The sequence below is a fragment of the Brienomyrus brachyistius genome, chromosome 9 (genome assembly GCF_023856365.1).
Source record: "Brienomyrus brachyistius isolate T26 chromosome 9, BBRACH_0.4, whole genome shotgun sequence".
In the NCBI taxonomy this organism is placed as follows: domain Eukaryota; kingdom Metazoa; phylum Chordata; class Actinopteri; order Osteoglossiformes; family Mormyridae; genus Brienomyrus; species Brienomyrus brachyistius.
This window is the reverse complement of record NC_064541.1, coordinates 10,351,930-10,378,746: the sequence shown is the minus strand read 5'-3', so window position 1 is coordinate 10,378,746 and position 26,817 is coordinate 10,351,930. Positions and strand designations below refer to the sequence as shown.

Below are 26,817 nucleotides of genomic sequence, written 5' to 3'. Positions count from 1 at the left end.
TATTGATTTCTGGGATAAAATACCAGAAGCCTGTAACTAATAAGTGTATTCTCCTTTTAAAACAGCTGCCTTCTTGTCAATTGCTCTAAATTCGTCTGAAGATTAGCAGAACCCTGTAGTGCATTTGTCTCTGAAATTTTCTTGGCTTCTCTCCTAGTACAATGTCTGAAGCAGCCAAGTCCTGGTCATTTGAACATAACGGCCGGTCTTGTTTTTGTGAACAATGATCAACACACTCAAGCACACTTCCTGCTGTTACTTTGTGTTGTTATCGGCATTATGTTATCATGGGTAATTCCTCATTCCCATTCTCATACAAAATTCAATACTACATGTTAGCATTCATTATTCAAATACTGTAGTAATGATTTTGAGTTCAAAGGCGAGTAAAGTTAAGTATCATTGCCACAGTTGCAACAGGACACAAGTTACTTCATACTCTTAATATTGACTAATACGATATTTAACTGTAACCACAAATGCTAATCTTTATCTGAGTTTCTAACATTTTAGTTTTTGCCCCCATCTTGAAAGTAAGAGCTTGGTTGAAAGTGTCATCTGCCAGTTAATCCCCATGGTCCCTGTTTCACTTGCACCATGTAAACAGTTAACGGATGCGGCTTCCCTGGCAGGAAGGAGTCATTGGTTAATATTATGTGTTCTTTGTGATACACCCCCGCTTGAACAGCCCAGTGTAATTTATGTGCCAATTTTCCTCCCCAGGTGAAAATATCGCTAATAGAATTTTGCAAGACTGCTGAATGTGGCCTGTTTTTAGTTGTCTAAAATGGACACCTGTATAAAGCTTTTATCTTTCAATTTTACCTCTATGTCTTGGTCCCTACATCAGTTAACCTTTGAGTCATTTTCGTCACCTGTCTTCATTTGATTTCTCCATATTGTCAAACTAGTCCACTAGATGGCGACAAATGATCATATTGGTTCTTGCGTTGTTGGAAGATGTTGTGTAACGTGCTCCAGCGCTGCAAACACCAGTACCTGGGTTTTCATTGGAAGCTTTGCCTACCTGCACTTTTGCTCTTCGACAGCATGTATGTTTGTAATGTGCCATTTGCCTCACTTGTACTTTGTTTTGGACAAAATCATCTGCTAAATAAATGTAATAGCAGTTACTTCAAGGATTTGTATGGTATTTCTTTTTTGTAGTTTAGAAGGCAAGATAAATATGAAGTCTGTGAATCTTGTGGGGAAAAATCTGAATGTTTAAACTGAATTATTTTGTTTTAACAGGTGAAGGACAAAAAAAATATGATTTCATTCATCTGAATATTGGAAATCAATTAGACAATGAAATGGATAACTCAAAGAATAAACGAAAGTTACGGTCAGGAAAGGAAGTAGTTGATGACAAAGTGGTACATGAAGATGAAGGAAGCGGTTCAAGCGTTAAACAGGGATGTGATGTCCATTCTGAGGCTAAACGGGCAAGGACTAACAATGCCACTGGTGAAGACAAGACCCCTAGTGAGCCTAGTCCAGCACCGGTGGTGGAAGCAACAGCGACTACAGGAGACGGGCAGCAGCCCGATCTTGGCCCCACTTCAGCCTGCAGCTGTGAGTGCACTGTTTGTGATTTTGTGGCTAAAACCCCTACAGCTTTGAAAGTGCACACCACAAGAAAACACTCTCGGAAGGGGACTGGCCTTAGGGGCGATGGCAGTAGGAGAGGAAAAGCAAATCAAAACACCGAACAGGAAGGCCACATCCAAGGCACTGTATCGTTAGATTCCAGCAACAGTGAAAGTAGCCAACAGTGTTGCTTTAAGGCAAACAGTACTAACCAGATAGATGGGCATGTGAAGGAGATGCAACAAGAAACTCCCAGTGGGAAGACAGAGGCAGAGAAAAACGTGACTGTTGTGTTGAGCAAAAACAGTGTGACGGCCCCCCTGGAAAGCAAGCAGAACGATGGTGATGACCTGCCACTCGCAGGGTCCAAAACAGACTGTGGACCTGAGGGGCCCAGTCCTGCTCCTGGGACAAAGGTGGGCCGTAATAACAAAAGTGAGCCGGAAAACAGGGTCAGTCCAACTCGCATGCTGTTAGAAATGGTTGATAATTCTGTGGAGAAGACACACGTGGGAAATGAAGTGGAGAACAAAACCACAGTAGAGTTGGAAAGCGTCAAAGCCTCCGACGGAGGTAGCCGTAAGGGAAAGCAGGGTCTTGTCAAAAGTTTGAAGGCAGCAACAGACTCGGAAATTGACGTTGACCCCACTGAGCAAAGTGCTAATGTTGATGTTGTAGGTGGCACACCTGGTAGCATTCAAGTGGGGAAAGAAGCACCCACAGTGCCTATATCACAAGAACAGGTTCACAGCAAAGTTGTTAAAAGAGCGTTAAAACCTAAGACTCAAAACGCCTGTAGCTACTGTGGACAGCTATTTCCAGACAGGCCTAGCCTGGCAATTCACGTTAAAAGGCAGCATGCTAAAGAAAGTAACTTCCTTTGCAAAGTTTGTTTGTACTCTTGTGCAACAAAATGTGAATATGAAAAACACTGCTGCAGCAGCAGGCACAAGAGATTGGTTTCAGAAAAGACTGGGCCTCAGGGTGCCCTGGCACTAGTGGCCAGTAGCACCAAGCAGCAGAACGTTCATGAGATTGAGTTTCATGCTCATGGCGAGGGCTCCAAATCTAGTGCTACTCGTCTGGCTGCTGCCCAGCTGCTGAAACGCTCAGCGAATGCCAGGGTGCAGATGCAGTGCAAGGCCTGTGCATACAAAACATACTCCTCCACTCTTTTGCTGCGGCACGAGAGGCTGAAGCACTCCAAGGAGATTCGCTTCCATTGCAAGCCCTGCGGTTACTATGCATCTACTTCGGAGGGCATGGAGAAACACCTCGCCAGGAAGAAGCACCAACAGTCAGCCAGGAGAGAGAACCTTGGAGCATCTTTTGAGGAGTGCGTTGAAAAAGTTTGCTTGAACTTGTCAGAAATTCAACCACCTCCCAATGAGATCCCAGATACCAGTAAGGACCTGACAAATGATGAAGACAACCTTGATGGGCAACCCAACGAAGCGACAGGTGTTGAAGGAAGTGCAGAAGCTATTGACCAGACAAGCCTGCCTAAAAAGAGACGAGGTCGGCCAAAGGGGTCCACTGTTACAACTTGTGACTATTGTGGGCTGATAGCCTCCAATGCTACCAATCTCAGTGTCCACATCCGGCGGAGGCATAGCCATCAGTATAGCTTTGGCTGCAAGTTATGCAGCTACTATTGCGTAACCAAAGGAGACATGGATCGGCACTGTGCCACCAAGAAACACATGAAGCGAATGGAGGAAGCTAACGCTGATAATCCAGAAGATAATCAGGTAGATCCAAGCAGTGTGGTAGAAGTTCTGAACAATGGACAGCCATCCCGGGCAAAGACTTCTGGGGATTATCCTGGTGAAGGAGAAGCCATGCAAGCCACACAGGGGTCTTTGGATGAGGCAGCAATAGCTAGTGGGCAACTCTCTCATTCTGAGGATGGACAAGAATCTGAGTCTGGACAGATGGTTTCTGTCCTAGGGAATGCATGTCAGGAACTGGATGGCTCGGCTCAGAAAAAAAGCAAATACGACTCTGTCAACTCTTGTGCTCACTGTGATTTTGTTGCCCATTCCTTGCCGTCTCTGGACCTCCACATAAAGCGGAAGCACACCAAGGACTTTGAGTTTGTCTGTAAAGCCTGCAGTTACTATGCGGTCACTCGCCGGGAAATGACACGACATGCCACGACTGAGAAGCACAAGCAGAAGAGCCAGTCCTACCTGGAGTCTCTGAGGAAGAATGAGAGTGTGCTGACCCAGGAAAGCAAAGAAGCAGAGAATGAAGGAGAGCCCAAACTGGAGAGCAACTATATTGCTTTTACAGAGAGTTCCCAGGTGGACGAAACTGTGTCAGACCAAAAGACAAATGCTGGAAAATGCCAGAGTGGTGAAATGTCAGAAAATGTTGCCTCTGTCTCAGATGTTGCTGGAGAAGCAGCTGGCTTAGAAGAACCATACAATATAGATGCTGTTGTGAGCGAGAAGGCCATAAAAAGTCAAGGAAACCTCAAGGAAGCTATCAACGATGAAGGACATGCAGATGGGAATTCTAAAGATGCTGAGCTGAGTCATGGAGAAAGCCCAGCACCATTAAAGGACATTCCATTGACTAAATCTGCTGGAGAACCAGTGGAAGACTCTGCTCTAGAGTCAGAGGAACTCCCTGAGGATGACCTCCAAGAGGGAGGAACAGAAACTGAGGATGACTGCTTGGTGGAGAGTCTGTCAGATGCAGATCCAGACTATGCTGACAGAAGAGAAGATGGTTCTTTATCTGTCAAGCAGCTAGTAAGGGCTGTTCCTTTCGATGCATCCATTGTTTCCGCAAAAGCCTTTCTGGAACTGGAGCCCTCTGGGCAGGATGGAACCCATGCCACGAGGACATCATCTGCTGGTAACCCTGCTGGCAATTCAAGTCCTTTGAGTGGCAAGAAAAATAGTGGTGTAAGGTCCAAGGGATCCACAAGCTCACGGATCCGCTGTGAGGACTGTGGCTTCCTGGCTGATGGCCTGAGCGGCCTGAATGTTCACATAGCCATGAAGCACCCATCAAAGGAGAAGCACTTCCACTGTCTTCTATGCGGCAAGTCCTTCTACACCGAGAGCAACCTGCACCAGCACCTGACTAGTGCTGCCCACCTGCGCAACGAGCAAGCCAGCATCGAGGAGTTGCCTGAAGGCGGAGCCTCCTTCAAATGTGTCAAGTGCACGGAGCCCTTTGAGACCGAGCAGGACCTCTTCATGCACATCAAGGAAAAGCATGAGGAACTGCTACGTGAGGTCAACAAGTATGTCTTGGAGGACACTGAGCAGATCAACAAGGAGCGTGAGGAGAACCAGGGCAACGTGTGCAAGTACTGCGGGAAGGTGTGCAAGAGCAGCAACTCTATGGCCTTTCTGGCGCATGTCCGCACGCATACAGGTATGTCTCTGTCCCACCTTTTTTTTTTGTTTTTTAATGAAATACTTTTTTCAAGGTTGTGGAGTGTTTTAGATGGTCTTGATTATTCCATTGTCCCATGCAATTTTATAGATCACTTTTGATGTACAAGTACCCCAGAAGCCTGACATTACTTGACTCTGACAGAAATTCACCCGCTTTGGACTGTAATAGTCCTCTGTGGAAACTAGCGTGGGTGGAAGACACGGCGTGTAAATATTGACTGATTGTTCATTACCTGGTGCTCAGATGAAATGTTAAAGCCCCGACCTCCATCACCACCCCAATCCCCCTTGGTAGCTTCTGTCCAGACAGCGACAGGTCTGTTTGGTACTCATCACCACATCCCCAACAAGATCTTAATGCAGGTCCGTCCTAATACACTGAATGCAGGCCAGACTCCCTACATTCAAAGCAAAAGAGTTTGAGAGCTTGATGTAGATGAGGCTCACTTTCCCTGTGTCTGGACAGGCATGCTGCTTTGAATTAATGTGTCCATTACCTGGATTCTCTTGTAATTACAGTCAATAACTCTTGTTGGATGTGTTAAAGCTCACTAAAAGCATGTGAAATCCAAAACAGAGTTTGGCTAATTCTTTAAAATAATCAATGCAGGCTCTTCAGCTCCTAATTTCCCCTGTGTGTGGAGGACTGATCATTCTTAATCCGTTAAGATTAATTTTGCTGTTTACGATGCAAAGCGGGTCCGTACTGATTGCAGGAACGATTGGAGAACATCCAGCAGAGTAAGTGGTAAATTTACTTCTGCGAAGATTAAAAAAAAAAGAAACTTTGAAAAATATATATTTAAATATTCATAACATTTTTCTCATTAATTAGCTGCTTAGCAGGCGTGACTTAGCGCAGGTGTATGTTATAGGGTTATGTTTTCCCATTTATTTGACTGCCAGTGCTTTTATTCTTGATGATTCCAGAAGGGCCCAAGGCCAGGATTTTAACCTGCATCATTCTGGCCAGTGGGCTGCATATTTGTAATGGCTTTTAAGATGTTTAAGCATCAGTACAAGGCTTGCTTGGTCCTTAGGGTCTTATCATAGTCTCTTCTTTGTTTTGAGACTGATGTCTCACAAGCATCGTGACCTAGATTCTTGAGGCCCGAATGGATCTGTTACACACACAAACTGGCAAAACCACATTCCACCTGCTGATCTCAGGTGACACACACTCCCCTGGCTCCCTAGCATAAAGTACTCATTAAACGGATGGTAGCTAAATGGATCATGTGTTGTCTTTGCACACTGTGTTTAGCTTGGTACACACCAAACCAACAACAAAAGACGAGCGCCGACTAAGACCAATGAACGGTCAGCTCCTGTCGACAGATGTTTGCTGCCATCAGCTGCCGTCAATTGTAAAAAAAAGGCGACGATTGACATACAGCCCATCCAGAGAGGTCGGTTCTGCCGACTACCTCCGACACGATTCAACAATCGGCCAAAACAACACTGATGGTGACCACACATTGGCATGACAGACATTCGCTGACTCTCACTGCTGCCCTGAGGGCTTCTGATATCCGAAAGCGTGCTGGGTTTGTTCGAGGCTATAGAGGTAGGGAGCTGCAGTTTGGTGATAGTTAAGAACAAGAAAATCTGAAGGTTACAGCTCACATGCCAAATGGGCACCTGCAGCCGCACCCCTAAGCCCAGTCAAGTGTCTGTTCATATACTCTTCACACAAAATCATCAATCTAACACATTAAATTTAAGTTAAATGTGTGCTAACAGGGGACTAATGTAGGTTTTAATACGAAGCTCCTGACTTTTGTCACCTTTGTGGTTTTAGGATTTGTAATGGATCCACAGGGCTTGCTTCTTCTGGTTCTTGGTCTGAGGTCACCTTGCATTTTTTCCATTCAGGACTTGGGGGTTGACTTTAGGGCACAGGGGGATGAGGGATGCACAGAACACACCGTCGGACGCCTTTGCTCTTCAGGATTGAAGAGAAAGGTTTTATGAAACAAGGCAGTCTTTCCCGGTCTCGCCTCCAGTTTGGTCGCTGGTGTTAATTTAAAATGACACTGTGTTAACAGTCAGCTTCCGTCACACAGAACTCATTTTACCAGAATGGCATTTCTAAATTTGACATGTGACAGCTAATAGATCGAACATATTTCACGATGTCCATGCTTGCTGACCCCATGCCTAGCTGAGTTGGAGGGGGGAGTACATTCTAAGGTCGTCCTTTTTTGCTTTGACCTGAACCCCCCCCCCCCCCCCTTCAAATTCTGCCTCTGAAAGGTGACCAGGTGGTAAACAGTCTTTTGTCGTTTGTCAAGCCTTCCAATATGTGGCTGGTTGACTCTCAGTTTGCATCAAGTGCATGCTGCATCTGCCCTTAGTTATGCCAAGATTATTACACAGTCTAGTTTTTGCTGACAAGATTTCTTCTGTACGCTAGGGGATGCCATTGAGTTCAAATAAAAATGACATTATTTCTGTTTGCATGTAGGCATTGGGTTATTCATTGATTATTGATTACCAGCTCCACAGACTGTGGCCTTACGGAAGTCCAGGCTCAAGTGAGCAGTCCTCCCCCTTAAGTACATACCTAGTTTCTTTTAGCTGCCTGTGGCACTAACGACCCTGGAAGTATGCTGAGCAATGTTGATGGATGATGCTCTACAACACATACTCCTTCATCTGGACACTTATGACCCTCCCCCTCCCACCCCTCCTCAATTTATTAATGACAATAATTAGGAGTAAACCTCCTCTCAAACCCAAGCTAGGTGATTAGAGCTTTGATGATGGAGTGACCAGTGAACGTAGGGGATTGATTTGCACATCTCACCTGGCTCTCACTTGGAGGGAGCAGGAGCAGAGCTGGGCTTCTCACTGTCCCCTGATTTTCCCTGACTGCTCTTGAAATTAAGAGGAGACCAGTTTGTGTGAAGAAAGCAGAGTTTGTCGACTAGAAGATCCAGCGGGAATTACCAATGTTTCTCAAAAGGCCAGCATGTTGCACATTTCACATTAAATCAGACATGTTTGCCCCAAAATGGTGATTTCTCTATGGTATATCGGTGACTGTGCTGGGGTAGCGGTTTTAAGTACACCCATGATTACACAGTGGTAATGCTTTGCCTCACACCAGTTAATATTTAATTTTCATCAGGATCGAAGCCTTTCAAGTGCAAGATCTGCAACTTTGCCACCGCTCAGCTTGGAGACGCCCGCAACCACGTGAAGAGGCACCTGGGCATGCGGGAGTACAAGTGCCACGTCTGTGGGTGAGTGCCGTGACGTCGGCGGGCGAGGCACCTTTAGAGGAGGTGGGAGTTTAGAACAAGGTTACCAGCTGCATGGTAGAACACCAGTCTCTGTGATTATTCCGTACAGGAATACAGTACGTCTGGCTTACTGGGCAACAAAATGAGTAAGATGATGCTGGGTTTGTTACGGGGAGATACACTTAGGTCCCGGCTAATCACTCGCCTACATTCACTGCAGCGTCGTTGCAGTATTGTTAATATAGCGTTCATCATCATGTGTACTCAGGCTACGTCCCATTCCATCCTGTGAACTGACCGGTTTGACTTCATGTTGGTATGGTGATCTGCTAATATGGTATCACTGTAACCGGTTCCTCTAACCCGCTTTTCTATGATTAATTCCTCTGCTATTAGTATTATTTTTAGTATTAGGATTGCTAAGCCATTATTTTCTTCTCATTTGCTGCTCCTTGGGTTAAGTCGATGCAGAGTACTGGGTTATAACGGTCTCATCAGCATGGAAGCTGTGGGCCGTGGGGAGTGATAGCGAGTCATCTCTCTCGTTCAGCCTCACTTTGAGCCTCCTGGACTTGGGCGCCACACGCTGCATTCATCTGCTCGCTCACCATATCGCGAGCTCTTCCTCGAGTACACACACACACACACACACACACACACACACACACACACAGACACAAACAAACTGAGCAAAGCTGACCTTTACACTGATGGAGCACACAGGAGTCACAGGGGCCATCGAGTGGTATAACCTCTCGCTTCTGTCATAAAGGGCCTCTCTCACGCTTACTAACCATACTGTATGTAGGCATGAAGATGATGTAGTCGTGCCTGTTTGGTTCTTTGCCTCTGATGTCTCCTTGACAGAAGTGGGGAAAGATATCAAAGGCGTCTGTTGTGTTGATGAACTGACAAGACTTAACATCTGCTCCGTGTTTAAGTGGCTGCTCGCAGTAATGGGGGAGCACATCTCAGAACATTACCATTCAGCAGCTGCGTTAGCGGGAACTTGAGCGCCATTACATACATGTCATCTCGATTCGCCTTAATTGCATGACTATTTGGAAAACTACTCCGCTCATGCTAATTGCCTCTTTTCATGAATACCTTCTCTCCATAACTGATCTCCCGTGGTCATTAAAGTACTTCATTTATATTTTGTAGAATAACATAAATACGTTCTAATGAATCAGGCCAGCTCAGGCCAGTGTTATATGCTGTGTATTTATTTTTTCATTGCGTTATGGGATGGAAAATTAATGCTTTAAGTGCACTTTTATTTTTGATCAAAACGAGTGTGCTTTTCTCATTAATGCACCACTGCCTCTTTGTGGCCCCCGCACGTATATGCGTGCGGGTTCTGATGCGCCACCTAAATGACTCCAGAGCTCTTAGCGTATCACGCTAACAGGCCAGCACCCGACCTTATTTTCCCCAAGCGGGGGTGGGCATGTTCTTGGCGTAGACCGAAGAAAAGGTTGTTGATGCTCGGAAGCCGCATTGTGCGTGGCATTTAATTAACGGATGCAAATCAAGGCCATAGCCCATTCGAAACTTTCACCCACCTGCCAGTCAGATGAGAAACCTGTTCGCTGAGGGACTGCCCTGTCTCTTCATGTCTTCTTTTCCTCACATTTGTGAGTCTGATCTCTTGACAGAAGACTCGACATCTGGTAATGCACGGTGAGCAATGAGGTCTGTGTCGCGACTTGGGTTGGTCTGGAGCGTTAAGCGGCTGACTGCATATTGTTGGAGAATAAGGCATGGTGTTGGGGTGCCCGAGGGATGAGACGTCTTAAGACTTCTGGGTTTATGAACCATATATCATGTTTAGTCATGTTGATGCGTACCCATCAGGCCACTGGGAAAATGCCGAGTATGCCAGATGGTCGGTCCACTGTGCTTGAGGTAAAGGACCTCTCTGAAATATACGGTGAGGATTCCTGACCATGTTCCCCCCACACTCCTCCAAGTATGCCAGTTTATGATGTGCCTTGTGCTCTCTCCTGTCCTTTCACAGAGACAAGCTGTCTTGCAGCCCCAAGTATTTTATGCCCGGACAACATAGTTTCTCAAAGAAGACCACAGTGGGGACAAAGCTTGCCTCAGTGGTGAAATAAAAGAAATGAAACAGGCCGAAGGGCAGTAAATTGGTCCGAAAAAGCATTGGAAACTGCCTATTGACGCCCCAAACAAAGTGCCGACAGGGCGAAAATGTATATTGCGATATTCTTCATATTTAATGGAAAACAAAACAGGGCAGGACCTCTGGAAGGTGTGCGCACGGCAGCCACAACAGCCTTAATGAGGGCTTCTGCTGTTCTCTATCACTTTCAGCATGCGGCCCGGATTCAGCATTTTGGCCCCTTGCGTCTGGCCTCCCCGGAGGAGCCCCCCCCCCCCCCAACTTAGTAAATTATGCATGGGGAGTTTAATAGCTATAACGCATGGCCGTAATATCAGGACACCTAGGTGTTAGCGCAGTGGCTGCGGTCACGCTCACATCCGCAGCTCTCCGAAAGGAGCTGGGGCTGCGTTTTGCATCGTATTTTAATGCGTTTGTGTTTTATTAATGTTTCGCATTATAGTTACGAGCAGGAAGCGCATTCAGGCCAATCCGGGCTTTTAAGTAAATGGCGTCCGTGGGAGCTGAACCGGCCAAATCTGCACGCCACACGTTTCCCTTTAATTGTCCATCATTTATTTCGCCGGCTCTGCTGGCCGCATGCACCCACCCGGATCTGCCGCTGGCTTCTGCGTGGGATTCGCGCTGGATGACCGTCGCGTTCCTCCGATCCATTTTGCAGGTTGACCGTTGCCCCTCAGGGCTACTTCATGAGTCCGACAGCAAACCCTGACCCAAACTCAAACCCTCGCTGTTATCTCACCCTCTCCAATATTATATTTTACCATCTCCAAATTCAATCTGGTTAACACTCCTTTGGGGGGGGGGGGCAAAAACCATTTTTAAATTTAGCTGTAGATGCTAAGCATGCGATGGAACCGCAGTGTCGCTGATTATAATGTCACTGTTCGCCTCTCGTGGCCCGAATAATTGTAAATCATTGTTTCATAATGTGTCAGCGGATGTCGGTAGCAGGCAATTAAACGGCAGCGTATAATGGGGAAAATTACAGCCTGTCAGCCTTTTGAACAACATAGCGCTTGAGTCGTTCTTAATCGGCGCGCGCATTAGCGATCTCGTCGGGTTCCCGCGGAATTCTGGGGCTGAAACGCGCTGCAGTATTTAAACCCGGGGCGGCAGAGGAGCCTCACTGGGGGATTTATGAAGCGCAGGGAGCCTGGGGCGATTCACCCGCGTCAGGACTGAAAGGCTCGCTCTGGGCTGGACAGCGGACGGAGTCATGCGAGGGGGATATGAGGAAGAACGACAACAAACAAATAATGGTGGGTCTTTTAACATAAACCGGTGAGGGTGGGGGGCCAGGAAACCAAACCCAAAACGGGCTCGTTGGAAGGGTTTGGTAGGGCATTAGGGGCTGGGTACGATTACTGAAGGGGGAGAAAATTCAGTCTTATGGGGACTGGTAGCAAGAAACAGGTGAACTGAATGAGCAGGCCTGTCACATGACTGTATAGCCCCGCCCCACCCAGACGAGCATAAAATATTTAGCAAGGTATATACTTTGATGGTTCAAGACAGCAGTCGTATGTTTTTTTTTCCACGATGAATCGTTGTGCTTTTATGTGTTCTTTTTATTCTCTCTCATACTTTGAATACGCAAAACAATTCTGACAAATTCCTTCAGTGAAGATAGAGAATTTCTCTTTTGTACAAATGTGTCTGCATGGGAAAATGCTTCTTTTGCTTTTTAAAATCGCGTTTGCTGTAAAGGTCTTTTGACAGGCCCATGGAGATGAGCATTAATTTGTGTTTGCCTTCCATGTTAGCCAGTTTAATATATTTTGTCGTGTGTTACTTCTGACATTCAGTTCTGAAAAACATTTTTCCCAGATATTTTAACTGAAAACAGGATCGCATTATCTGGGATGATATAACCCTAAGGAATAGTGAAGGTTAATTGATAAATAATATTTTTTTAAAAAACCTTGAACCATAAAGGGTAAGTATGTGACTGAGCTGTTGTCGGAAACAGTCAGCTAACGGTAATGACGCTGTGTCTACATTCAAAGTCCCATTTTAGGTTTAGGTCTCCAAGCTATTGCTCTCCATGAATGGACAGCTTTATGGTCCGTTAACCTCTGTAATACGATAAAATTGCACATAATGCTTCACTCATCCGTGGCACAAATGAATGTGTACTAGGAGAAGTCCACGCAGGAAGCTGTCAGACCTCACAGTAAAGGCCACAGCAGATGATGTCTGAGGAGGCTGGGCGGACTGTCATTGGTCATGTGACGTGCAAGTCCAGTACAAGAGCCATGGACCCCACGCACAGTCGTGAGAAGGGGCAGGACCATCGAACGTGTCTGTTGTGTTTCCAGTTGGGGTGGTGTTAGTGATTTGGGCGTGTGCTACCATGAAATGACTCATTATTTGGATAAATATGCGCCAGGCAGACAGTCATTTCCTCGTAACGGTTCCTTCGTGGCGAGGTTGCTTTTTAGCTTCTTGGTTAATGGCTGTCAACGTCCATGTTACAATATGGCCGTGGCGTCACGTGACCCTGAAGAGCCGACAAACCAGAAGGGCTTTGGCCTGTGGGCCGGAGCCCACGTGCACAGGCAGTGAGTATAGAGGATTAGTGCTGTTTTTAGCATTGGCAAAGCTATGCTTTTACAGACACACACTCACATGCTCACAAAAGGACACACAATACCCACCAGGAAGGACCTACCTTCCATCATCTGAAGAAAGATACTTCTGTTCTTTTTTGAGAAGTCTCTGCAAAGGAGCTATACGGTGGATTTTAATGGAATTTCAATTCTGTAATGTATGATGGGTGAACGGAAGTGGCCAGAAATGATGAGCTATTGCGAGTCAACCGGGGCTCTGTTTTCTCAGAAATGCAACAGCTATCCATCCACCCCCCCCCCCCCCCCACACACACACACACACACACACTCAGAGGTATCGTAACATTTTCAGCCCAGGATGAGCAGTAGAGGCAGCAACATGGTCATCCTGGTCTTAGCATCGATTTGGCCTTGTGCTTCCCTGGATCAGCCTCTCCCATTAAACGCCGTTTAAGTAAGAGAATAGTGACCTCAGATTAATTTATGGCAGAACATCTGCATTGCTAATGAAAGACTCTGTCTTATGCTTCTGCCTCTCCTGCGCAAACTCCCTTTGCTCTTGTCAGTCACAGGCCTCCATAATAGTGTAGCATCTCTCTGGGAGCGCAGATAAGCACTGACTTTTGCTTGCAACCTGCCAAAATTGATGCATTTGAAATGAAACTTTGTTATCTGGCGTTCTTAGGAGACCAGGGAAGGACGTCTGGTCAGATGTGCGTTATCCGGAGGTGTCCAGTGCCATTTCCTTAAATAAGCAGATTCCCTTGTCTGATCTCAGAGCCATTGACCCTCATTTAACTGCACTAACCGTAGAACAGTGTGTGGCTCATACTGTGCCTGTGATCAGAAGGTTGCCTGGTCAAATCCCAGGCTTGGCGTAGTGGTTTTACTGCTGGACCACTGAGCAAGGCCACAAATTAAAGCTGTACGGCCACCTATCGGAACATCCTGGTGTTTTCCTGGGTACTTCAGTGCTTTTTGGGGATTTTGGTAGTCTGGTTGGTTAAAGAGTGGCTAGTCAATGCTGACCTGATGTGTTTGTGAACCTTAACAGTAGTGAGGGTTGGATATATATGCATATGTGTGGTGGATGGGGGGACCTGTAATTTTGATTGGTGCTGCAATAAACTAAATCCCCATTTCCGATCTAAAAATAAATAAATAAATAAAGCTGCCCATAATGGATATGCTTCTCTCTACAAGGATGGTCCTTGAATTGCTACTGTGTTTTCTTTGCTGACATCTGTCTGTAACCAGCAGCTTCGCTGACACAACTGGTTGTTCTCAACTGAGGAGTTATTGAAAATTTGAAGGGTAATGTAGAGAATTTTGCACGGTGCTTGTCCAATTTCTTGAAGATGTTTTCCTTCGCGTTTTGTGTCCATCCACAAGCCGGGCCGTCGTCGGTAAATGGGCGGCTTAAAATTACCGTCCGCCATGTCCGTGTCGGCAGCAAGCTGGGTGTGTCAGCTAAGGGGAGGCTAGAGGATTGTGTGTTTGGAGAAGCAGGGTCGTCGGCAGAAGCACGTTACAGCTGAGAGACGGTAAGGAGACAAATCAAACCGGAAAAGCTTCACAGACCCCAAGGAGGGATAAAGAGACAGAAAAACGAAAAACTTGTGTGATGAAGGTCAGAGCTAATAAAATGTCACTGCTGCAGACAGTGAATGTCTCCAATTATCCACTGAACATCAGTTCAACTTGGCCATTTAAAAAATATATCGCTGTTGGTGTTCTTGTATCGCCTGTTTTTTTTTTTTTCTTTTTTTTTTTTGGTCTGGCATCATTGGTTCCTCGGTTTGGGAGAATCTCAGAGCCCCGCCCTCCATGCTTATGTTCATGACGGTGGTCTTTTCCAGGTGTATCCATCTGGATGATGTTACTCTGAGTTTTTGTATTTTTTTTCAGCAGGAAATTTGAAGCTCTGTTCAACTAATTTTTGTTCTGGCATGAATACAGTGCCTCCTCTGGGTTTTAACATTGTGGGGGAGTTAGTGTGGCTCGATCGTAGTTTTTTGGAGTCCATCAGCACTGTGTTTAGTGTTGCAGTAAAGCACAATTGCAGGAAGCCCTTTACGGCGCTCCGAGTGATTTCCATCTGGAGAGATTTGCACACATCATTTCATGGAGGTAATGATTAAAATCCATTTATTGGTATCCTCCCAGAATAACCGAAAAATACCCCTGTTTCTGCAAATGATAGTCGCAAGAAAAGATAAAATTGCACGTTGGAGATGAGGAGTGCTTTCATTTATTTGAGAGATGCATGGTGGGAGATTTAGGAGTTGCACACTAAAGGGGAAGGAAGTTAATGAGTAATTAACAGCGGTGATTAAAAGATGAGGGAAAAGGTATGTCATTACAGTAGCGGTCCTCAATTTGTCAAATGCTTGTGTCATGCACTGCGTAGCACGGAAAAGAAGGATGGGGAAGTAGAAGCAGCATTTAGCCTCAGCTCTGGGGGGTGGGGGGTGTGTGGCTGATAATTAGGCTACAGCTGAGCACACTGAGGGGCACCTCTGGTCTAGAGAAGTGGAATGGTTGAGTGGGAGTTAAAGGTGGAGAGGAATAACTTGCATGTTCAGTTTGGGTTAGTGGGCTTATAAAGAAGCTCTTGACTGGGGGGGAAGATGAGCTGGTCTGTTGATGGACAGGAAGATGAGGACAGCGTGCGGTTTTCTGAGCCCTAGAGTACTAAACCATTTGTTAGTCCCTGCTAACAAATTGGGACGGCACTGTGTCCGGGTGGCCCTGGTGTGGATGCAGGGGCCTTGAAAGGCAGCTGTCACAAGGCTTCCTATGACTCACTGTCGTTAGGAACCTGCCACACACACACACCCACCACCACCACTTGTCCACTTCCTCCCACAGCTGAAAATTTGACAGCAAGAGAGCAATTGCTCATTGCCGTATCAGATGACGAGGGTGGCCAGGTTGAGAGGATTCTGTCCTGAGTGAAGGGTATCGATCTGTGGATGCCAGGCGTTTGCATGTCTGTCACTCATCGTTACTCACACTACATGCATGAACCTCAGATCAGTGGTGGGAACTGTAGCTTTATCTGAGATAATGTAAGTGATGCATGGTGGATTATATAGGAGCTACGCACAAAAGGTATAAGTCTGATTGAGATGTGATGCAAAAAGCAGATACCATCCTCAGTGGATGGTTAATTCCTGCTTTCATACTACATTTAAAATGTAAACATCTCTGGAAGCCTTGAGTTCTTTTCATCGGCTGTAATGGAAGGATAAATTGCGACACGACTAGATGCATTTGCAGCGTGAGCTTGACATTCTTTATGTGCCTTATCGTTCATTACTTTCAAACGTACAATGCAGCATTTTAAAAATGGTTACCTGCCTCACCCTTACCTTGAACTGCACAGAACCCTCCACCCAGAATCCACTGCCTGCTTTAAATACCTTGGGTAGAGTCTAGACCCCAGACACCCGAAGTGTGAGACTGTGCCGGGTGAGAGATGCCTGCAGTGCCTTTGTTCACCTAAGTGACACCGCAACATCTCACAGCATCTAAGTGACACTGCAACATCTCACACTCAGGCAGAACCAACTCTCGGCTCCCCAAGGCCACATCCATCAGTCCAGCTTACCGATGCTTCATGGACACACCGTTTAAGGGGGGTGGCGAGTGGGATGGGGGGGGGGGCGGGGTCTCAGAAGATGTATAAATGAAAAATTGGGATGCGGGCTGTTTTCCGAAGAGGTACAGTTGGTGAAGCGAAATGTGACAGAAAATCCAGTGCCGATAAAGTGTAGGAAGCCTCAGTGGCACAGTGGTTACATTAAGCCTGAGGAGCTGAGGGCTCTTGGGGGCCCTCCCAAAGAACTTACATTCCTTTACTGCGGTAATTTATTTACTTTTGGGCCACAAAGCATTTTCATTTATTGCGCTGCCGCTGAATGTATGCGTGGGCTGGTCTGTTTCCTGATTTCGGTATACAGCTCATTCTGCCAGTGGGGAGAGCATGTGGGGCGAGCGTCTTCTTGGGGGACTGAATGATGGCCGTGGGTACGTACACATCTCTCCGAGCACATCCAGAGTGAGAAGACGGAACTCGGAAGGACTAATTGAGTCACCGGATGGGGTTGTAAAAGGGTCATGGTCTGTAACTGCAGCATGGATGAATATTACCCTTCGGAATATATGTGGTACCAAGATTCTCCTCTTGGGTGTTAAAGGAGGATGGAAGAGTCATTGGCAGCAACAAGAGTGTCGGGTGACTCTACTGACAAATCGATCACACGGGAAAAGTAGTTGTAGACTGTTTGCAGCGATAACTTGTAAATAATGTGTATAGATGTCATTCATTTTTTTGTGTATATCGTCGCGCTGTCTGCACTTTCTCCCCTTTGATGTCTCCTGCAAAAAGGTCAAAGTAAAAACAAGTCTGAAGTATTCGACAGCAGGTGTCTGTTATGCCCTACCTATCATGTTAAACATAACCGGAGAAGGGCCTCAGGAGGGCAGACATAAAGGAAATGCTATACGGTATTTTTTTCCCAAGGATATGTAACACCATTTTGTTAAAGCTCAGAGGCAACAAATTCAAATAAAAATAAAAAAAAAACACATTATGATGTGTTGTATTCGCAGGTAGAATTACAGTCTTTAAATGGTATTTCTTTTAAGCGCATTCTTTCAAAGCCACACCAAAGGTTTCAGTAATAGTGAAAATGAACCCATGGAAACACAAATGGCAGCCATTTTGTTTGTTAACAGAAACCGTAAAACAGAATTATATGGTAGAGCTGGAATTAAGGCTCTTCCTGAGAAATGTTCAGCTCATACCAGATTATTTCTTTGAAATACACCTTTTAATATTGGTTATGAGAGATTCGTTGCCATTGTCACTTAGTTTTTAAGTAAATGAATATCATGTAGTTTTATTTACATCTAATAGTTTCTGCAGTAGATTTGATATTCCTTTTTCCTGTATTTATTTTCCGTGGTCAGCTGCATTGCCGTAATGGAACCAGTGGCAGTGCAGTCAAAAGAGACAATTTCATACTCGGTTTTTCCTGAATCTGATAAAGAAATAATGGGCCAGTCTTCGCTTTTTGTCTCTTTTGTGCATTTTGGGGTTTTTAACTATCGAAATGAAACGTGTGTACTTTATATTGCTAAATCTACATTGGAAGAAAAAATAAAGTTAACATTGTTATATTAATATTTTGTAAAACGTAAAGTGTAAAACTCTCCTTTTTGAAATGCAAGACATTACCATTACAGGAACATTTTCGTTCCGTTCTTTTATTGTGTTGCTATGTCAATTTTCTGTCAGTAGGTGGGGCCAGGTCACTTTTTTCACGCAGCAAAATAGAGTCGTCAGATGAGTATTTCTGAACGTTGACCGTGTTCGTTTGTTCAGTGTATTTGATGCTTGTAGATGTTTCTATAGTGCCGAATTAAGAAAAGTGCTTTGTTTTAATAATCTGACTAATAGCCTTTAAAATATTTCAAAATGACAAGAAATACTGTTAAATGTAAATAGTGTAATAACTTAATCACTAGAACAACAATTAATAACGCGAACTCCGTAAATCTGGGGGACATAAAACGCTGAATTTTCAGGTTCAGCGCAAAAGAAAAATTATAAGCCCACAAATCTGGCCAGAGACTCATGCTAATAGATCGCATACACGTGTTTTATTATGGCGCACATAACACGCGCTTTGTGAGCTGTGTATCTGTTTGTTTAGCATGATTTCTGCTTATAAGCAGTGCGGGCCAAACAAAGCCCGCTTAATGGAAGCTGGAACCCCGCGAATACGGATCCCGCCGCGTTTTCCGCTCCGTTCCTCTCAGCTCCCTAATGAAGTGATTAAGGAACAGTGTTTTTTTTTTTGTTAAAAAAGCGCCAGGCTCCAGTGTTGTGAGGCCGTCCCTCCCGGTGTGTCTTTAACTAGGACACATCGGCGGTACCGGGGGGCCTTGAAGGGAGGCTGCGGGTCCCCGGGGGGCCCATGCCGGTGCTCAGAGACTGTTTGGCGCAGAGGGCAATTACTGCAAGGACAAAGACCGCGCGGTAATAAGTCCCTGCAGCACCGAGAGCGGTGAAATTAACATGGCTGTTAATGAGGGACTGCGGGGAGGGCGCCGTGCACACGCGTGCGCTTTTTCATACAATACCCCCTCAAGTTCACAAATCGCTGCCCTCCAAAAATTACAAGGTCAGTTTTATGATTTTTATCGTTCTGATCGCGAATCATTCTTCAGTTAGGTGGCGTGGGGGACCTTTTTTCTTCCCATTCAACTGATTTTTACCAATCAGACAAATGGTTCATTACTATTCATCTTTAATTTTAATGAGTTTCTAACTTACAAAATACATCAGATAAGCATGATGATTCCCAATAAATGTTCCCTTAAAAATATCTATGGAGTATATTATGTCTTATGAAAAGTTGGTATTTTTTTGTCTGTGATGCTGACAACTTTTCATTCCTTAATTCCGACTGGGAGGCGTGTTTTCATGGCCTGTAATGTTCCTAATGTTTTTGCCTTTTCAGTGCTGTCGTGCAGCACAGTCTAACAACCAGGATGCCACGAAATGGCACAGCGGGTTTATTTTTATGCTGTTTGTGTAGCACTTAGCTACAGAAAAGGTCAGCAGTGGGGGGGGGGGGGGAAGCAGGCCGCATGACGAGATGCAGAATAAAGTGGGAAATAAATACTATTGGATATACATTATGAGATAATTGCGGGAGTATCTGGGCCTCACCTCACAGGGGACCACATCTGATTTCAGCGACGTCCTACTGTCAGCAAAAAGGTTCGAGGGACACGAATAAGCGCCCGTCCTTTTTATGAAGACGGCATTTTCTTTGTATGCCGTTTTGCGCAATTGGATAGGGGGCAAGGGGGCGTTTTAATGTGGGGAGTGTGCAGCTCTGGGCAGGCAAATCGAGAATGGTTAAGAAAGGGCCAAGGAAATAAAGTTTAACATTAAGGTCAAGTATCATGTTGAATTAAATTCACTTGTTGCAAACTGACTTTACAGGTGAAATTTAAAAATATGCTTTACAAATATTTTATAATAGAGCTTATTTAAGTGAAAGTCCCATCTTTTCGCAAAGAGAAATCTAAGTAGCGTTGCAAGCGAAGTTCGATTTAATAAGCGCATTTCTGAAGGTAAAATTAATATATAGGTCTAAATGAAAGAGGAGGGAGACGTAAGGCGAGTTGAAATGGGAGTGTGGGGAGTGCGGCGTGAGCCTGTGGAGCAGTCCCGATGAGGGCTCCCGGGCTGTCTGCGGCGGAGAGCGGGGGCTCACGCCTTTGGGACAGCACTCTCTCAGTTAATACGCTTGGCAAGTGTGTTACAGTCTGCCGCCTTGTTGGTCTCAGTGCATTTAACCTGAGGTGTGCTGCTCCTGAGGGAGACCTACAGGCTTAGTGCTTATGTCTAATGCACTATTATTATTTGATAAAATGCTGTTTTATTACTGTTCACGTTGCTATTGTCATTACGGACCGGTTATTTAATCTAGTGTTATAATAATAATAATAATAATAATAATAATAATAATAATAATAACAATAATAATAACAATAATAAATAATAACAAATAATGTTGTCATTTAATTATTCATGTTACAAAAATGAAATGTCAGATTACTATGATTTCCCTAATGTCTTGCATGTAAGCCTCACATCCAGGCATATGTTTGTTGCATATGTATTTGGGATGGAGAAGTTTGAGTAAATTTGATTGTGAACAGTGGCGATTCTCTCTATCAACTGTCATACTCACTTGTCTCAATTACAGTAATAACTTGCCTTTTTCATGTGAAAATTTAAATACCATCATTATTTACAGAAGCCAGTGCCAGACTCCAGACAAAGATGTTATGCTTGGAGTTTTTAATGGCTATTTTTAGTCTTTGACTATATTCAATTGAAAAATTCAGCTGGGGAATGTTTTTCCACCCAGGAAAACAATAAAATATAACAATTTTAACTTAATTTTAATCAGCCTGGTCGTCTTTTCTATTTTTTAATTTTTTTTTATTGTTCTGAAAGCATAATTAAATTCAACTGGTAATAATTATGTCCTTCAGTATTAAGTAATACTTTTAAAAGGAATGTGGTTAATCTCAGAATTTATTTCATTGTAAACTGTTACATACTTGAGCTTATAAAGAATATAAAAAAATCCTGAATGTGGTAATTAACTGTATGTGGTTTATAGTTGCGTAGCTAATTCTGAGTTATTATATACATTAAATACATTCAGACCTGTGACAATTAAGGCATCTTTATAATTTGCAGGTTACATATTAGTAAGCTATTATTACTGGGCGTGCCCCCCCCTTAGCTGTGTCCTGCATGGCAGTACAAGGTTTGCATTTTTTTTCTGGAAAGTTTCCTCACCGTCAGGTAATGGGGGGGGGGGGGGGTCGCCAGCGCGCGTGACGACTGTTATGGCAGAGCAGACAGCCCCAGTGCCGGTGGATCACAGGATTACGGCTCCTGATACCCTTCATACGGTCTCACATAAATTGTGACAACTCCAATAAAGAGATGTTGACTTAAAAGGATGGCAGGGATTTAGGGGGGGGGGGGGGGCTTTGCATTTTGAGCGGAAGTCTTGTGAAATGTGATTGAATTTGTCGTGAAAGTGTGTCAGAATTAATAAAGCTTCTACGTGCGAAAGATTGGTAGTTTTTATAATAATAATAATAATAATTTATTATTATTATTATTTATTTCCTTTTCCCCTGGCCTGTATGTCCAGACTCAGGACTGGTTGACAAACAAAGCAATTTCCTATGGACTGAAAGCAGGCAGCAGAGGAGAAAACGCACCTCGCTGTTACGGCGGTGTCTCACACTCCTGGGGCCTTTTTCCTGGGGACGCCTCGGCGAGAACAACGATGCTTTGAGGACATAATTAAAGATACTGTTCAAAGAAGAACTTTTTGCATATTTGAATTATTACTGTCGTTGGAGCCATACAAATATGGAAATATGACTGCCAGAAGCATATAAATCAATGATCAGCGAGGCCTCGGAATCCAATAAATATGGGTAGTTAAATACTTTAAAATGCAAATCACATGGTCACATTTGCATACTGTGGAATTCAAAGGAGATGCTCTTCTGTGAGAATCTGTGTAGGTGGTAGTGGTGGGGGTGTTCTGGGCAAATGGACACTTTTTTTTTTATTGTTATTCATCATTGGTCAAGTTGCAAGATTTGATAAATGACAGCGGACTGAAGGGGCACAATAGTGACAACTGCATTCTTTGTGGACTCAGAATGTGCCTTGAAGTCATGTGAATAATTAAGACTTAATTATTCTTCATCCATCTAAATCAAATGGGACAGATTGAGGGAAGGAATTCACAATTTTTTTTCTTGCCCTGCGTCCTGTCTTGTCTTAATGTGATAAACCAAAGTGACTTTGAATAATACCCACTGACCCTACAGTAATTATGTCTCATAAAACATTTTTGTTGCAATTTTAAAAAATTGAGTTTATTGATTTGGGGGGAAATTCATTAAAAATGCATATGTTTGATGGCTGGGATGAAAACAACTTTTTTTCCATATTTTTTAAATGTATAATTAATTATTATTCTAAATTAAATTAGCAGCGAGTGTATGGAGACGAGGAGAGGGAGACTTTGTTTTATCTCTTGTCTCAGGTACATGTGCTATTAGAGGGTTATTAATTAATGGGTTTGGTCTGTTTTTTTTTGCTGCAGTAATAATAAAATCAGGTTTTAATTCTTCTTTAATGGGAGGGGACAAGCAGCTGTTTTCCCTGACTTTGTTCACTTAAGCCACAGCGAATTTTCAAATTTTACGCAGCGTTCAGGGTTTCGGCCTTTTTCGGTTTTGAGAAACTCGACAAAATGCTCCGCGATCGCAGGAACAAACGGCGAGATCCACCCGCCGTGGACACCGGCACGCGAAGCCGCATGCAGGCGGAGGGGGAGGGGGAGGAGGGAGAGCGGCTCCTTAAAAGCCGGGTCACGTTTTTCTGGGGGCTGGAACGACTGGGGTAGGGAAAATTCCAGAAAAGCATTAAAGTGGGCCGATCATTTACACCCCAAAATAGGAGGAGGGCAGTAGCTGTCAAGGCCTCACTCTCCCTGTGTGAGGGGTCTCTCTGGGCTTGTAAGGCCTTCTGTGGGAGTTCATAGCCGTATGTCTGCACCCCCCACCCCATTTCCTCAGCTTTATGGCTTTTTGCAGGGATGGAGGAGGCACCTTATGTATCCTGTCACGTTTTCGGTGTGTCGCTGGAACTTTTAAGCACTTTTACACATTTGGCTTCCTCACACACATAGATTTATAGGTAGATACACACACACACACACACACACACACATATATTCATACATACTTACATATATATATTACATACTTACACACATATATTCATACATACTAACACATGTATACATACATACTTACACATGTATACATACATACTTGCATATATACTTACACACATAAATACATACATACTTACACACATACATACTCACATACTTACACGCATACTTTATTAATCCCGAAATATAGGTTTGTTAGATGAACTAAAGTTTATTATTATTATTATTATTACTATTATTAATTCAGTTGGCTGCTCTTTTTTTTTGCTTTTTGTTTTGGCTTTTTTTAATCATTGATAGTTGTTACAGTTGTTAGTTCAAATGGCCAGTGCTGTCGCTGTGACCTCATGTTTGCCTGTCCGACCGCGGTGAGCTGAGCCGCACCTTAACCGCGACCCAACCGAGAGCTTCCACCGCTCCCACAGCCCCGCGTCGCGATAACGACGTGCCGAAAATCTCACATGTAAAACCCGAGGACCTCACCGCACCCAGAATGACTCCCTTTTCCCATTATCCCCCAGCCTTGGTGCCGACCCGGTCGTCTGATCCCCTGGGGTGCCAGAGCCTGGGAGTCGATACGTTGAGATCAGACCTTGTGTACAATAACTTCATGCACAATAAGGATCAATAGATATGAAGGCACATACATATTTCAGTAATTACTGAAGGAATTAAACTCCTCTCCTGTGATTAAAAAGCCCTTTCATGGTCGATTTCATCAAATTACTTTGGACAGTCTGGTTCCAGTCCCGGTCCATTCCCTGCTGACCTCCTGTCAGATAATCATTTCCAACAACTATGTACATCTTCTGCTCAGCCGCTGAAGTCTGAAGGAGGAACTACGGGAGAGAGGTGGCAAGTTTACGGTTACGGTGCGTGGCCGCAGATCACAGGGAGAGTGTGATTTTCACCACTTGCAGATATGGTGCATCTATAAACGCCTTCACTGTACTGCATGTGTGTATAAAAACAGTATCCAAGAAAGGCCTGGTTTTGCATGTCTCTCTCTTCATAAATACAGCAAAATAAATTAAGCTTTTGACCAATGGCTGGTTCGGTTAAAATTTGTTTTATAAGTTATGTGATATGTAAGATAACAAATCGAGAAAAAAGAAAACTTGAAGGGAAAGACAAACATTTGTAGAACAAATATTTAAAGACCATAATATCAATCCAAAATAATTAATGTTACATATATACGTGTATGTGTATGTATGTATGTATGTATGTATGAAACTTGATGTATGATATATGAATATAACAGAAATGAGTGTGTGTGTGTATTTATGTGTGCCGGCATGTAGTACATATTATATATGCCATATATAAAGAAAATGAAATGCAGTTGCTTGCATTACTATACTTTTAAAATATACGAAAGCTTTTTATACTATATTTAGACATTTCAATGGACTATCTCCCCTTTAATAGTAATTCTTTTATTCCTAAAAATGAAACCTTCAGCCCGTACTTTCTGATAATCAAATTTTAAGTTTAATCTATTCCCTCCCTGGGCTTAATTAGTGCGCTTATCTGTAGGCGGGGTGATTATGACACGGCTGGCTTTCTGCAGAACCCCACATCAGTTAAAAGCATAGGATTTTTATTTTATTTCCTGTGTTGTCAGTCACGTTACTTAAATAATTTCTGAAAGAGCTGCTTGTAAATTAACTGCTTTTAATGATGAGCAAATAGTTGCAGTGGAATTAATATATCTGTGTGTGACGGGCAGGATTCATGGCTGAGGAGTAGTGGGCGTTAAAAATAAAATGCAGAGAAACGCTGGACTGCTTTCTGCGCTGTGACTCTCCCGGGGTCCTGTAATCTACCACAGCCGCTCTTCATACACTTAAGCACAAACACATGTTTGCCTTTTTCCTATTTAAACTTGTGTAACTCTGTGGCAAAACAGCTGTTTTTGTGATGTTTTATTTATTTTTTCTTAGTTGTCATTTAAAAAACAGTGTACACAGAATGTTCAAATATATAAATTGTGGTTTCAAACCATAAAAATGTTTTAGACATTTTTACTAATGCAGATGTATAATATTACAGGAAATTAAGCCAGTTATATCATTGCTTGGTCCCCCCCCCCCCATAATGCAGACTAGATCAGCTAAATGTGTTGGTGCTTTCTTGGTTATTTTGTTGTAATACAATTTGTTGGCAATGCGTCTGTGGGATTGTTAGGAGGCAAGGTGAAGCCGAACGATGTGATCCAGTGTAAATTAATGTGGGAATTACCGGTCAAAGGGCACTGTTTAGTGAATACAGAGGAACCGGTGGGTTCTCACTGAACATTGCGTTCCTGCTACTCATCGTCACATCTGCCTCCTATAGGAGGCGCTGACAGTCACCATTAAACTAAACCTAAATTGCTTTTGCCTCCATAGTAATTCCCTGTCTGACGTTCCTGCTTCACACGTTGCATGCATGTTAAAGATATAATCAGCTGATTATGCCATAGAAAACATTAAAATTAATAAAGGCTTTGATTTTTAGCACTTCTTTTCAGTAGTTTTTAGAAAGAGGTAAGGCAATCTGCACGCTCTTCTCCATAGCAGAAAATGGAGAATTATATGTGAAATTTTTAGCCGAGAGTGCCCAATTTTTAGCGGAATATGAGAGGCGGAATTGGGGTGGGGGGGTAGAAATTAAAAATGGAAATAACCTGAATGAATTTGTAGTGGTAGAGCGGCTCCTGTTTTCAGGCAGTGCCGCCCCATTGCGTTGTCAGCGCCTCTTGGTTCCTGAATTTAGATTCAGGTTCTGAGGGTGAGTTTTAATTTTTTAAGTTTTCCTTATTTTAGGCCCTGTAGCTCCAGGCATCGTGCTGTTACCCTTCCAAGGGCCACGGACTTTCAGCAGCGGGCCTATCGGCACGACCCCCCCGCCCCCCCCGGAGGCCGAAGCATGAGCACTTACATTTGTTTTGGGTGTAGAGTGTGTGTGTGTGTGTGTGTGTGTGTGGGGGGGGGATAGGAAAACAGGCTGAGACATGCAGGCAGATGACAGATACGAGAAGCGGTGGGTCGATATCTGCGTCATGACACCCGTCTGTGGGGAGCCGTAGACAAATACAATTAGGGCTGTGGGGCGGGGGCCAATGTCCCAGGTGAGGTACCCCTGCCCGATGCACCGACACTGGCTGTCTCGCTTTATTCTCCAGGCAGCATCCCGCCTAATCACCGTCCGACCAGAGAAACACCCCATTCACATGGTGTCCAAACGCATTCCCCTTGGATTCGTGGGTGGCACCGACTACGATGTGTGCGTGCGATTGGGGGGGGGGTCCCTTTAGCTGTGGAGGAGAGTGGATCAGAGCAAGGCGGCTGCCACAACCGGCATCCGGATCTGAGGCTGGCCTCGCACGCTTTGTGGGTTTCGATCCCACAGCGATTGATCCGGTTAGAAGCAGTGTAGGACTCGGGGGAAGAGGGGGGGCTGGCATGAGCGACATCTCGGACGCGGGAA

At 44.3% G+C, this 26,817-nt stretch overlaps 1 protein-coding gene across 4 annotated transcripts in view; it reads left to right on the top strand.

The window, feature by feature from the left end:
• The window catches only part of znf407 (zinc finger protein 407), a 103,671-nt gene that overhangs the window by 3,203 nt on the left and 73,651 nt on the right, over positions 1-26,817 (top strand). For all 4 annotated transcript variants that reach the window (XM_049026939.1, XM_049026936.1, XM_049026935.1 and 1 more), the window contains exons 2-3: positions 1,252-4,983; positions 8,140-8,254. In XM_049026939.1, coding sequence (XP_048882896.1) covers positions 1,314-4,983; positions 8,140-8,254 — 3,785 coding nt within the window. In that variant the 5' untranslated portion in view covers positions 1,252-1,313. The remainder of the gene's footprint in view (positions 1-1,251; positions 4,984-8,139; positions 8,255-26,817) is intronic.